The following is a 14,128-nucleotide window of genomic DNA, read 5'->3' as shown; positions in this document are numbered from 1 at the left end:
ATATATATTTTTTTTTAAATTAAATTATTAAATCATTAAATTATTTATATATAGATTAATTAAATTATTAAATATATACATATATATATATATATATATATATATAATATTTATTATATATATTTTTTTAAATTAAATTATTAAATCATTAAATTATTTATATATAGATTAATTAAATTATTATTAAATTATTATTTATATATATATATATAGATACACATATATAATTTTTAAATGAAATTATTTTTTCCCATACTTCATCTAAAAAATGAATGGGCCCTTACATCATGTCTATTTTTCTGTATGCGGCCCTCAGAAAAAATAAGTCTGGACAGCCATAATGCAAACTAAAGAATGTGCTGGAGGAGAGTCAATCACATGACGCAAAACAAAAGTACACATTTGTTTTGTAAAGTAGCAACTGACCTGGTCAAGAGTTGAAGCACATCACACCAGGTGCACTGACATGCGGGTGGATCGCAATCAGTCTTTGCAGGAGGAGCCAACACGTGATGAATCCCACCAGGGAGATGGTCCTTGATTATTTCCATTCATTCCTGAGTAAAAGAAGCAGGCGAGATAAAAAGTCGAGACAAATCCCACGAGAGGCTCGGGTGATTGGTTGCAATCAATAAGATTGACTGGAGCGACTGCAAGGTTAAGTAAGCAATTTGTCAGAGCTGAACCAACGGCGGTTCAACAACCGACTGCCAAATTTTGAAGATTATTTTACCTCGACTTTCCCCTCAATTATCCTGCTATACGATACCAGATGAATGGAACACCTACCTGTCATCCATAATTGCACGTCATTTTATTTAAAGATACTTGCGGTACAGTAGATATTAAAAGTCTACACACCCCTGATCAAATACCTCTTTTATATAATGGCAAAAAATGAAAGCAAGAAAAATCTTTCTTGAACATAATAAAGCAAAAACCTGAAGAAATGATTTCTAGCTAAAGACTGAAGGGTGTGGGGATTTTTTATTTATTAGATTTTTTGCTGACACTCATTTGGAACTTCATTTGTTTTCATTTCATTTTCACTTTGATTTATTATTAATACTGGCAGCTCATGACCTCAAGGCTAAAAAAAAGTTTCAGGATTCAAAACAGTGGAGTGGAGGTTAAGGTCGGTGAACCTACAGTACGTGGCAAAACTCCAGATGATAAGACAAAAAATAAACAGGTCCAAAATTGAACATCACGACTGCAAAACCCGACCTTTCACAAAATTATAGATCTCAATAAGAAAATCACCCTCACTGATTTTTTTTTTTTTTGGATCAGCAATAAAGCTGTAGTCCGTACGAACCTTCATTTTAGTGTATTACCAATTTTTCAAAAGGTTCAAAGCCCCTCAAATTATCTGCAGCAGCTTGTGGAAGAGAGCAAAGGTCATTTCAATGACAAATATTTGTCAGCGTTTATATAAGAGCATAAAATGGCAGCATGTGCGCTTAATGTAGGATCAGGGGTGAGGCTTTGCTTCAAACTGTTATGCAACTCATTCGAATAAAAAATTAATTGAAAATATATTGTATACACAGAAATGTTTCCAAATAAATGTAATTATACAAAGTTAGAGTGAAATACACATAAAAGACTTTGCTAAGGTTTGCTACCACCCGCTGCTTTAATAAACTCAATGGTCTGAAACCGTTTCCAGGATTCATCTTTTATTTCAAGGAAACAAACTAATCCACTCGCCAGATGTCACAAGGCTATCCACGAGCATGTGAATAGGAATCCATTTCTCCGATTGCCCAGTAATAATTTTCATGAATCAGGAAAAAAGCCCCATCGACCCGCATTCGCTCCATTTAGCTCAATGCTAACAAACAACGCTAACCACCAGAGCTAAGCTAACGAGTAGCATCTGTGTCCCAGCGTTACAACATTAACGAAATGGATTTGAAAACTACCAACACATGTGCTCAGACATTTTAACAACAGGCTTATTTTCTTTAACCTCTGCGATAAATAAGTAATAAAACTGCTGCTTACCAGAGGTGTCAAATCCGGGTCAAGAAAGTAACAAGCCGGTTTAGCCACAGGTGCTTGTAATCAAGCTAGCCAGCTGGGAATGCAAATTTCATCAAGGAATGTGCGGAGGATAAATCTTGTCAAGAGATGTTCAGTAATCCTCACAATGTGTTTTATTCCCTCTTCAATTACTCCACTTGGATGTGGAGTGTGTCAAATCGTGACTTTAATCTATGTCGAGCGAGTAGGTCAGAAAGTCAAAGTTGGATTACGGAGGTCTTGACATATTCCCTTCATTTACACAATCCATTTCCTGTATAGTGGATTAAAAACGTGGTGAGCGCATTTGCCTCACAGTTTTGAGGTTCTGGGTTCGAATCTCGGCATACGAGGTTGCGCTGAAGTGAAGATTATAAATAAATAAAATTAAATTAAAATTAAAATGGAACGACTCGTTCATATAAACCACTGGTGTCAAACTCAAGGGCACATAATTTTATCGTGCATCAAATTCGTGTGTCATTACTAGAATTGTGAATTGTCTTCACTTTTAATAATATATTTTAATTTTTTAAATATTTGACCAGTTTTTACTCGTCTGATTTAAAAACGAGTTATTTGTCAGTTTGTTTCGTAGCTTTTACTGTATATAATATATTATTTATATATTTATTTGGATTGACAATCATAATGGCCCTCCGAAAGAAGCTATGACTACAATGCGGCACGTGAAAAAAATTAGTTTGACACCCCTTCTTGTTTATATTATAAACAAATGGTCCAGTCATAAATCATGTTTACTTCACTTGGGTTTCTGTCCTGGTTTGTTTCAGTACTTGAGAATATGGCTTGGCCTCGCTATATTCCAAAGTCACTTCCAAGTCACTGGGATCACTCATCTGAGAAAGTTTGTCTGCCATCCAGAAGGAAAGCAATGAGAAGTTTCATTTAATCCTCACACTGAGCTACGACACCAGCCATTTTGCATTTCAGTGGTTTCCATTGCACGACAATATTGTCTCAACAGACGTGAAATTCGAGGTATTTGTGGATCTGACGTCATTGATGTAATATTGATGTAATTCGAGCTCGCTGATTGGTGCATTTTTTTGCTCACATGCAAATGTCGAATTTTGCGGCCTCGGGCAGCTGCTGGATAATCCCCCGGGGCCGACGTCCTATTAAGCTTTTAAAAGCTGGAATAAAATGTCCATTTTGTAAGCGCCGTGTCAGATGAAGGGTACAAATCTGCATCGCATTTTAAATTCAAACCTGCGGTGTCACAGAAATATTTTTAACTTGGGGCACTCTGGACCTGGTCAATGTAAGACCATGTAAGATGTTGAAGGAGCATCCTGCTGGAACAGAAGATGGCAAAGGTCCATCCTCATTTGTCGCCTGCTCACAAGCATTCCTTCCAACCTATAAGCCAAAATAGGATTGACAAAAGGCAGAGATGAAGTCAAGGTCATGCACATGGGAGTGTAATCAATATATATTATATTCCCACCATTTAAAGACATTGATTGTTGTCTCAGGTGATGGAAACCCCAAGGAGAGCAGTCCTTTCATTAACAGCAATGCCTCTTGCGATGTGGAGAAGAGCCAGCAGTACGACGGCAAGAACATGGCCCTCTTTGAGGTCGGAGACATTTGTTGGCCAGCAAAATTACCATCTGAGAGCATACATGGATAGCCGTGTGTGTGTGCATGTGTGTGTGCTTACAGGAGGAGATGGACACCAGCCCGATGGTGTCCTCGTTGCTCAGCAGCCTGGCCAACTACTCCAACTTGCCAACGGGGAGCAAAGAGCATGAGGAGGCAGAGAACAACGAGGAAGGCGCACGTCCGTCCAAAAAAACTGTCAAGGTAGAGGAGTGAATGCAAACCGCACAGCGAGAAAAACAAAACTAAATTTGTTATTAAAATTTATTTATTTATTTATTTATTTATTTATTTATTTATTTATTTATTCATTCATTCTTTTATTTATTTATGTATTTATTTATTCATTCATTTATTTAATTAATTATTCATTTATTTATTCACTCATTTATTCATTTATTTATTTAGCTTTATTATTAAAAAAAAAAAAAAAAGTGACAATTATTTTTCTTTCACGTTGTTCCCCCGTTTGTGTTTGTCAGGCGCCCCAACTGGGAACTCTGATGGGTGTTTACCTGCCATGTATTCAGAATATTTTTGGTGTGATCCTCTTCTTGCGAATGACCTGGATGGTCGGGATTGGAGGCGTGCTCGGTTCCTTCATAATCGTCTTCATGTGTTGCTCCACAGTGAGTGGACGTGCACGTCGAACATTCTTAAGCACTGAAATGATCAAATTTGACTAAATTAATTAAAAAACATATTTACCGACTTAAAGTAATGTATTTTGTGAATTCATCTTCTGTGAATTTTAGGCAAAAATATTCAATTCACATTTTTTGATAAATAAAAACCAGACAACTTCCATCACTTCAGCATTGTAAATTTTTTTTTTTTTGCTGAGCTATTTTCAATAAAAAGAAATATGTTCCTTGGCTCAATATTGATTGGCAAACACTCGTCCACATTTCGGTGATTCATGTCAGCTTTGAATAGATCATTTGGATTTATAACAGAAGCGTGTTCTCGACACAAGATGACGTTTTAAGCTACCGTGCATGATTTTAATGTGCATTATCCCGATGTTGAAGGTGACCTGCTAAATCCTGATGTAAAAATATTTAGCCACTAAAGCCAGCGACAAGCCCACCGTGTCCTTCTGCTACATCTGTCGCAGGCTGCTGGTGTAAAATGAAGGTTTTTGTTTATATTCTAAAAAGTTCTTGCGACCACAACAAAATAGCAATATAACTGAGCATTTCCTGAAAATTCCACTTAAATCCTTTCAATCCATGAAATGTTTAGAAAAGAATGTCTCCCGCAATGTCTGCAGTGGATAAAAATGGATTTGTCGGGAATTGCGAGAGCACGTTTTCTGTTATGAGTTACCGGCAAGCATTATTAGATAAATTAGCAGAGTAGGCGAGACAACAGTTGGTTAATTGTCGTCAGGGGCGGAGCTAGTGTAGGGGGGGCCGGTGGGGGCACTGCCACCCCACCCGCCAAAATCAACATTATCAAAGAATGTTTTGGTTTGTAAAAAAAAAAAAAAAAATGTGGGCCCCCTGAGATATGCCCCGCCCCCAAGAAAAACATCCTAGCTACGGCAGTGATCGTCAAAGAACTTTTCTTGAATTGACTTCTTCTTCCGCCGGTTGCTCCAATTTTCTTTTTTTATTGTGTTTCAGACGATGCTCACGGCGATCTCCATGAGCGCCATTGCTACAAACGGAGTGGTCCCGGGTGAGAAGATGTTTGAAATCGCTAATATTTCATTCTGACTTGACTGACTGAGATTTTGTTCTCCTAGCTGGAGGTTCCTATTACATGATCTCCCGCTCACTTGGGCCTGAGTTTGGTGGAGCTGTTGGGATTTGTTTCTACTTGGGCACCACGTTTGCCGGCGCCATGTACATCCTCGGTTGTATCGAAATCTTGCTGGTAAATCAACAATGATGGTGCTATCATATCTCCATTCTCCTTCCCATGCCTTGAACCATCTTCCCATCTGTCAGATTTACATTATCCCTCAAGCAGCTATCTTCAAGATCGAAGGTCTGGAAGGTCTGGAAGCAGAGGCGGCCCTCCTCAATAATATGCGGGTGTACGGAACTATTGTCCTAAGCTTCATGGCTCTGGTGGTGTTTGTGGGGGTGAAGTATGTCAACAAACTGGCGCTGCTCTTCCTGGCTTGTGTCATCCTCTCCATCGTGGCTGTCTACGCAGGAGTCATCAAGACCGCCATCGACCCGCCGGTCTTCCCGTCAGTCTAATGGACATTTCTGATGATGGATTTTCTGCGAGTGTGTAAGGTGTCGTTCATCTCCTTGCCTGCAGGGTTTGCCTCCTGGGAAATCGAACTCTTGTCTCCAAGGGATACGACGTCTGCGCAAAGGTGATTGAAATCGACAACGAGACGGTCACCACCAAACTGTGGCGCTCTTTTTGCGATTCCGAGAACATCAACGCTACTTGCGATGACTACTTCAACGATAATAACGTCACGGAGATACAAGGCATTCCGGGGGTCACCAGTGGGATCCTGGCAGGTAACAATCACCCCCCCACCCCTCCAAAAAATAAAAAAAATAAAAATTGAGGCGTTTAATTTCCTTCCTCTTCCAGAAAACCTGTTTGGGAATTATTTGGAAAAAGGGATGATCGTAGAGAAGAGAGGCTTGGCATCCCAAGTGGACCCTGACAGTTCTGCTTCCGCCACGAACCGCTTTGTGCTGGCCGACATCACCAGTTTCTTCACACTCTTGGTGGGAATTTACTTTCCATCTGTCACAGGTTAGAAGCATGCTTGATATTATTAATTAATATTAACTTGACAGTTTGGTGGCTGAATTTTAAAACAGCCGAAAGCTGGTCTAAGTTGTGGCGCAGGTTGTCCTTCAAATTAAATGCCAAATGGTCCAACATGCAGTACAAATCCAGGTTTTTTCTCAGGTATCATGGCCGGTTCCAACCGCTCTGGAGACCTACGTGACGCTCAGAAGTCCATCCCCATCGGCACCATTGCAGCCATCACCACCACATCTACTGTTTGTATCCTTCACTAAGCAGCTGTGGTTTGTAAAAATCATTTCTTTGTCGTTATTCGCTCAACATTTCAAATCATATATTCCTCAAGAGACTTTTGAATCAGATATTTCCTGTGTGGTGCTCTTCGGTGCTTGTATAGAAGGTGTGGTCCTGAGGGACAAGTACGTGGCCCTTGTTGGACGCAGTCCTCCAAAGTGTAGGTAAACCCGTAAATCTTTTATCTTCACCTTTCAGGTTTGGCGAAGGAGTCAATGGGAACCTGGTGATTGGGACTCTGGCATGGCCATCTCCTTGGGTTATTGTTTTTGGATCCTTTTTCTCCACCTGCGGAGCCGGACTACAAAGTCTAACCGGAGCACCACGCCTCCTCCAGGCTATCTCCAGGGACGGTATCATCCCATTTCTTCGAGTGAGTAATTTGAGTTCCGACGATGTTTATTCTGCGAGATACGATTTTCCAATGTCTCGTTATTTATCCCTACAGGTGTTTGGACACGGTAAAGCTAACGGGGAACCTACCTGGGCTCTCCTTCTCACGGCTAGCATTTGTGAGATCGGCATCATCATCGCCTCTCTGGATGCCGTCGCACCCATCCTCTCGATGTAATTTTGTCTTCTCGACAAACATAGCGCACATAGTTTATGCTAACCAGGTCATTTTTCTTTTTCAGGTTCTTCTTGATGTGCTACATGTTTGTTAACCTTGCTTGCGCGCTGCAAACTTTACTGAGGACACCCAATTGGAGGCCGCGATTTAAGTTCTACCACTGGTGCGTTACATGTTTCAAATTTATGACTCAACGTCTGGACATGGGATTTAGTTACCAAGCCGTGAGCAAAGTTCCAACAATAAGAACAATTTGATGAAAAATGCAATTTATTTTTCCCCACAGGGCTCTGTCGTTCCTGGGTATGAGTTTATGCCTAGCGCTTATGTTCATCTGCTCCTGGTATTATGCCATGGTTGCCATGGGAATTGCCACCTGCATCTACAAATACATTGAATTTTGTGGGTAAGTAAAAGCTACCGTTCAAAAGTTTAGGATCACTTAGAAACGTTCTTATTTTTTCAATATTTTTTTTTTCAATTATGATAACATTAAAGTAATCAGGAATACACTCTATACATTGTTAATATGGTAAATGTCTATTCTAGTTAGTTTTTAATTAATTAATATCTATTATAATACATGATAATTATAATAAATACAGTAACCCCTCGTTTATCGCGGATAATTGGTTCCAAAAACCACCCGATTTCTAGCATTTCCTAAAGTCCATTTTGTTTTGATTCACTACTTATGTTCCTATTTTTTATTGTTGGTAATTATGGTGGTACAGAAATCCTTCGTTTATCATGGATAATTGGTTCCAAAAACCACCCGCGATAAGTGAAATCCGCGAAGTACGGTCACCAACAAGAAGTACTGCGCAAGCTAACGAGTTAGCGAAAAGATGCTAATTCGCGATCGTGCTAACACGCGAAAACGGACTTCTAAAGGAATTTAAACGAACATTTGGAGCAATACTACATTGTCCGAAAGGTTAGACACGTTTCCTCAATTTAGAAGTTTTATTTTGACTTTTAAATGTTTTTTCATTGGGCTGGGAGACGAAGTTGGAAACGTCCGTCATGAAATAAACACGCTAAACGAATAAATGACTGTGTAACAGTGCCGAGAAAGAGTGGGGCGACGGGATACGCGGCATCTCTCTAAGCGCTGCAAGATTCGCTCTCATGAGGTTGGAAGAAGGTCCGCCACATACCAAGAATTGGAGGTCAGTCTCAATCAAGTTGCCATCATTTGGTGAGAACCATCCTCAATGTGTTCATCGCTCCGCCCAGGCCTCAGATCCTGGTCCTCGTCAGCATGGACGCCGAGCAGAATGTCGAGCAGCCTCGTCTGATCTCGTTAACCAATCAGCTGAAGGCGGGGAAAGGCCTGACTATCGTTGGCACCTCGGTCCAAGGAAAGTTCCTTGACAACTATACAGAGGCCCAAAGGGCAGACCAGGTTTTTGTCACCCAACACACATCTCAGCAAGTAAACACAGAATCTGTCTAACGTAAAACAAATTTTTCAAGTCTTTACGCAAGCTGATGGAGACAGAGAAGGTGAAGGGCTTCCCCCAAGTGGTGGTGTCCTCCAATCTGAGGGATGGGACCTCCCACCTGATCCAGGTTGGAGGACTTGGAGGCTTGAAGCACAACACTGTGATGGTCAGCTGGCCACGTAACTGGAAACAACCCGAGTTCCAACAACAATTCCGAGATTTCATCGGCAAGTGGAATTAATGTTTCTGAACTTTCTGGGACGCCATCTACGTTGCTCTTCATTGCTGTATTTTCCTAATGTTTCTGTGTAGAGGTGGTCCGGGAGACCACAGTAGCCAGCTTGGCCTTGTTGGTTCCCAAAAATATCTCCAGCTACCCATCCAACGGCGAGCGCTTCACCGAAGGCCACATCGATGTGTGGTGGATCGTCCACGATGGAGGAATGTTGATGCTCCTCCCCTTCCTGCTGCGTCAGCATAAGGTGACACATGCAAACCCACCATTTTTTTTTTTTTTAGGGTCTTCATCTGGCAATCTTCTTTCTCCGCAGGTGTGGAGGAAGTGCAAGATGCGCATTTTCACCGTGGCTCAAATGGATGACAACAGTATTCAGATGAAAAAGGACGTTCTGACGTTCCTCTATCACCTACGTATTGATGCTCAGGTGGAAGTGGTGGAGATGGTGAGATGGTGGTCTTTGTTTTTTTTGTGCTATTATATTCTCCTCATCTTGCCTTCCAATCCTAGCACGACGGCGACATCTCAGCCTACACGTACGAAAAGACGCTGGTGATGGAACAGCGTTCCCAGATCCTCAAGCAGATGCATCTGACCAAGAATGAGATGGAGCGAGAGGTTAGCATGTGACAAAAAGCTTGTGACTTAAATGAACTGAATTGTTTGGGAGCTAGGCTGGAAAGCTTCCATGGCATTGCTTCATATCGTTACAGATCCAGAGTATCACAGATTCGTCTCGCGGGTCCATCCGGCGTAAAAAATCCTTGGCCTCGCGTTCGCAACACAGCATTGATGAAGGAGCCAGAGTGGCCGAACATCCGGAAGAGGAGGTATAGATGATCTTCTAGCTGTCAGTTTCTTTTTTTCATTGGGTGCGTGTCCTCAGCAGGCGCAGCTGATCCACAGTAAGAACGCCTCGACACCGGCCAGCCCCACCAGCCTGACTGCCCCTGCCGGAAGCACCTGGACCGACAATAAGGGCAAGAATCCGGAGGCGGGCAAAGACCCCTTCAGCATGAAACCGTAAGTGGTTGTCATGCAAAGTCAACTGCCGACCGACTTTTGTTGAATTTGGACTTCAATTTTGTAATATGACAACTTTTTATCTTGGAGAAATTTTGACTTAATAATAATAAAATAATAAAAATAATTAAAATAATAATAATAATAATAATAAAAAATAATTAAAAATAATAGAAATAATAGAAATAATAATAATAATATTTAAAAATAATAATAATGGTTGTCATGCAAAGTTGTTGAATTTGGACTTCAATTTTGTAATATGACAACTTTTTATCTTGGAGAAATTTTGACTTAATAATAATAAAATAATGAAAATAATAATAATTAAAAATAATAATAGAAATAATAGAAATAATAATAATAATGATAATGATTAAAAAAATAATAATAATGGTTGTCATACAAATTCAACCTTTGTTGAATTTCAATTTTGTAATATGACAACTTTTTATCTTGAAGAAATTTTGACTTAATAATAATAAAATAATAAAAATAATAATAACAAAAAATTATCACAAATAATAATAATGCATATAATTTATAATGCAATTTAGATTTCAAAGAAATCTCAAAGGACTTCAATTTCAAAACATTATTTGTCTAACCCAACACGACATACACATACATTGATTAGAATCGTAGTGAACTACATACATCCATTTCGTTTTATAAGCATTACGCAATAAATATTTGATATTTGACTTTAATTTCATCCCACTTGAAACATTGGTCAAAATATGAACATTTGTGGTGAAAGTCATAATTCTAACAGACACAGACAAGTTTGTCTCAAAACAGTTCAAATGGATCTTTGACGTCTATATCCGTCAATGGCGCTGAATGAACCTCAATTCAGTATCTTAGCTTCTCTTCTTTATATTTCAACCATTATTTTCTCCCATGCCGCTGCAGAGAATGGGAAAACTTGTAAGTATGAGCGTATCCCACCGAGACCAATTGAATCCCAATGGCCGCTGTACGTTGAGTGTTATCCTCCGTCTCAAGGAACCAGACGGACGTGAGGCGCATGCACACAGCGTTGCGACTCAACGAGGTCATCACAAAGAAGTCCAAGGAGGCAAAGCTCATTCTGCTCAACATGCCCGGACCCCCGAAAAACCGTACAGGGGAAGAAAATTGTATCCTTGCAGGCTTCTACTCTGTTCTTCCATATTGACGGAATCAGCCTTGACCCAGATTGCCTTCCAGACATGGAGTTCCTCGAGGTCCTGACGGAAGGTCTCAATCGGGTTCTCCTCGTCCGCGGAGGAGGACGTGAGGTCATTACCATCTACTCCTGAACATCCCGAATATATTTTCCTCGAGTTCTGCCCTCGCAAAACTTTCCTCAAGGATGAAGCGGCAATTTCATTACTCCTTCCGTTCCCATTCCTCAACGACGAATGTTTGGTCTTTTCTCATTCTCCGATACAATCGTGTTGTTTTCAATATTTATTCATCTAAAAATGTTTCTTCCTTTTTGTTGTCTTGAAAGGTTTGCATGGCGGCACACAAGTCACGTGACAATAGACTCAACGTGAACTTGGTAATCATTTATATAGTTGAGAGTTGGCAAGCAATCAGACAGCGTTGGAAAGTTTAGAGATAAAATCTGATACACTGATTAAAAATCGACAGTCGACAATATTAATAATGTCGTATTATCTGGAGGAAGGTCATTTTTGGTAAACTTTGAACTCGCGATATCAGAATGTTGCATCACATTGCCGTGTGTGTGTGTGTGCGTGTATGTGTGTGTGCGTGTGTGTGCCCAAGTGAGAGAGAGAGAAAACCCGTTGTGTACAGAAAAGTAAATTGTAAATAAATAAATACGTCATGTTAGACTTAGAAATACAAAACTGTGTGTGTGTCAATTTTTTTGTGTTATTTTATTTAATTAACAGTTAATAATTTAATTGAGTTAAAGATGAAGAAAATGCATAGATTCATTAAATTACTGTGAAAAAAATTAAAAGTCTGTTTAATGTACAGACGTATTGATTTTTTTTAATTTTTTTTTATTGAATTTGACTTTTTTCTTCATATTGAATTTGACTTCAATCGATTAGGTTCAACTGGGGTCAAATCAATTCCGTGATATAAAGTGGGAATTTTGTTAAATTCAGAGTTTGTATTAAAAAACTACTGGGTTAAAATTTTAATTTAAACGTCCCAACTTTGGGTTGTAATGCAAAAGAAAAAAATCAAAATTTTTAGGACGTTTTTTAAAATTTTTTTTTTTTTTTGCACAAAGTGGATTGTTTTAAGAGTGAAGAAATCTCCAAGCGTGTAAAACGTGCAGCCATTTTTATTAGGTGGAGTCAAAGTTCAAACTACTGAATAACCGCACTTGTTTGAGCAGGTGCCGACTTGAACGTTGTCCTCTCTTATCTGCGCTGACGATCATCCCGGCTTAAAATGAAAGAAGCGTCATTTGCTCGAAAACCTCCGACGATGAAAGCGGCGGGCGCCAGCAGCCTGCGCTTCAGGCTGCCCGTGTTTGTTTTTGCGGCCGAGGCGATGATGGTGGGCCTGTTTGCCGCTTTTGTCACGTACGACCGCCACACCGATGCCAGATTTCAAAACAACCAAACCAAGCCCATGGACAACGCATTATACAAGGATTATCCTTTTTTCGCCGACATACAGGTGATGATATTCCTGGGCTTCGGATGCCTGCTGGCGTTTTTCCGACTTTATGGATTCGGCGGGATGGTTTTCAACTTTCTGGTGGCTACGTTTTCCATCCAATGGGCCATTCTGGTGCAGGGCTACTTCCAGTTCAGCCACGACGGGAAGATCCAACTTGGCGTGATCAACCTCATCAATGCCGAGTTTGCCTGCGCGGTGGTACTCATCTCCTTCGGGGCGGTTTTGGGGAAGACCAGCCCGCTGCAGCTGCTGGTCATGGCTCTGCTGGAGGTGCCGGTATTTGCCGTCACCGAATGGGCGGTGCTAAAGTATCTGAAGATAAACGACGCTGGGGGCTCCATCCTGATTCATCTCTTTGCTTGTTATTTTGGCTTGGGGGTCACCTTTGTGCTGTACAGACCGCGCCTCAACGAAGGTCACGCCAAGGAGAACACCAGCTATCAGTCGGACATCTTGTCTTTGATGGGCACATTGTTCCTCTGGGTCTTCTGGCCCTCGTTCAACTCGGCGTTGACCCCGAAAGGCGACGACCAGCACAGGGCCGTCCTCCACACCTTCATCGGCCTCTGTTCCTCCACCATCACGGCCTTTGCGCTCTCCGCGCTCCTCAACAAAAAGGGGAAACTCAGCATGGCCGACATCCAAAACGTGACCTTGGCCGGAGGGGTGACAGTCGGGGCGTCCGTCGATATGATGATTTCGCCCGCAGGAGCGTACGTTCTGGGAATGCTAGGTAGCATCGCGTGCATGCTAGGCTACAAATACCTGAGCCCGTTCTTGGCACGACGCTTCCGAATCCAGGACCAATGTGGAATTCATAATTTACACGGTCTAACGGGACTCATATCTTGCGCCGCTGGTATTTGTGCAATAATGATGGCGAGCGAGGAAGTCTACGGGCCGAGTTTGTACGACACTTTTAGGCACAGAGCCCCAAAGGAAGGGGACCCCAAGTTGCTTGAACTCCAGGCATTAATTCCTGGTCTACAACCAGGTTTGGGTCGGAGTGCTCAGGAACAGGCTCTCTTCCAGGTGGCAGCTATCTTCTCCACTATAGCAGCGGCAGCCATCGGAGGCATCATCACAGGCCTAGTCTTGAAAATCCCTTACCTCACCTCACCTTCGGATGATTTATGTTTTGATGACAGAGTATATTTTGATGTGCCGCTTTACTGTTACTCACCACTTAAACTCAGTAAAGACACAGATAAAGAGGAAACTGTTGCCTAACATGTAGTATTGTTATTGCGGAAATAATGACAAAGAATTTGTAAGTGTGCAAAAAAAATCATGTTAGGGGATGAAAATTTATATATATATATTGCCGTAATAATGTAATATTTATTTTCAGAGTGGTGCTAATGTTTTAAAATAAATTTGAGACAATTATGTGTATGAGTATTATGTTTGGATAGTAAAAAAAGAAATAAAATGAAGACGTTACAATGTGTCCAGCTGTATGTGTCCGAATGGAATGATTACCACGGAAAAATCAGCTTTAGCAGCCAAGTGGAA

General features: G+C 40.8%; 2 protein-coding genes and 1 long non-coding RNA gene across 5 annotated transcripts in view; 2 read left to right on the top strand and 1 right to left on the bottom strand.

The window, feature by feature from the left end:
* Positions 1-2,577, bottom strand: part of LOC125989403 (uncharacterized) — a 49,358-nt gene extending 46,781 nt beyond the window's left edge. For both annotated transcript variants that reach the window (XR_007488674.2, XR_007488675.2), the window contains exons 1-2: positions 2,011-2,577; positions 427-557 (exon numbers count right to left, since the gene is read on the bottom strand). This is a non-coding gene — a long non-coding RNA (uncharacterized lncRNA). The remainder of the gene's footprint in view (positions 1-426; positions 558-2,010) is intronic.
* slc12a5b (solute carrier family 12 member 5b) overlaps positions 1-11,820 on the top strand; it is a 12,205-nt gene extending 385 nt beyond the window's left edge. Inside the window, exons 2-26 of one of the 2 annotated variants that reach the window (XM_049755729.2) lie at positions 3,528-3,631; positions 3,718-3,858; positions 4,137-4,283; positions 5,283-5,337; positions 5,405-5,535; positions 5,610-5,857; positions 5,932-6,143; positions 6,220-6,387; positions 6,547-6,645; positions 6,746-6,803; positions 6,877-7,051; positions 7,127-7,245; positions 7,314-7,412; positions 7,536-7,655; positions 8,317-8,421; positions 8,489-8,657; positions 8,729-8,924; positions 9,010-9,179; positions 9,249-9,380; positions 9,446-9,553; positions 9,649-9,765; positions 9,822-9,958; positions 10,874-10,888; positions 10,967-11,100; positions 11,171-11,820. In XM_049755729.2, the coding sequence (XP_049611686.1) occupies positions 3,528-3,631; positions 3,718-3,858; positions 4,137-4,283; positions 5,283-5,337; positions 5,405-5,535; positions 5,610-5,857; positions 5,932-6,143; positions 6,220-6,387; positions 6,547-6,645; positions 6,746-6,803; positions 6,877-7,051; positions 7,127-7,245; positions 7,314-7,412; positions 7,536-7,655; positions 8,317-8,421; positions 8,489-8,657; positions 8,729-8,924; positions 9,010-9,179; positions 9,249-9,380; positions 9,446-9,553; positions 9,649-9,765; positions 9,822-9,958; positions 10,874-10,888; positions 10,967-11,100; positions 11,171-11,262 (3,251 nt within the window). In that variant the 3' untranslated portion in view covers positions 11,263-11,820. The remainder of the gene's footprint in view (positions 1-3,527; positions 3,632-3,717; positions 3,859-4,136; positions 4,284-5,282; positions 5,338-5,404; positions 5,536-5,609; positions 5,858-5,931; positions 6,144-6,219; positions 6,388-6,546; positions 6,646-6,745; positions 6,804-6,876; positions 7,052-7,126; positions 7,246-7,313; positions 7,413-7,535; positions 7,656-8,316; positions 8,422-8,488; positions 8,658-8,728; positions 8,925-9,009; positions 9,180-9,248; positions 9,381-9,445; positions 9,554-9,648; positions 9,766-9,821; positions 9,959-10,873; positions 10,889-10,966; positions 11,101-11,170) is intronic. The other variant, XM_049755730.2, reaches the window with a different exon arrangement.
* A 388-nt stretch (positions 11,821-12,208) lies between these two features.
* rh50 (Rh50-like protein) lies at positions 12,209-14,040 on the top strand. The gene has a single exon (XM_049755738.2). It carries the CDS (start codon positions 12,380-12,382, stop codon positions 13,841-13,843), a length of 1,464 nt encoding a protein of 487 aa, XP_049611695.1. The 5' UTR covers positions 12,209-12,379; the 3' UTR covers positions 13,844-14,040.
* Positions 14,041-14,128: the final 88 nt, after the last annotated feature.

The sequence above is a fragment of the Syngnathus scovelli genome, chromosome 2 (assembly GCF_024217435.2).
Source record: "Syngnathus scovelli strain Florida chromosome 2, RoL_Ssco_1.2, whole genome shotgun sequence".
Classification (NCBI taxonomy): Eukaryota; Metazoa; Chordata; class Actinopteri; order Syngnathiformes; family Syngnathidae; genus Syngnathus; species Syngnathus scovelli.
This window is presented reverse-complemented; position numbering and strand designations above follow the sequence as displayed.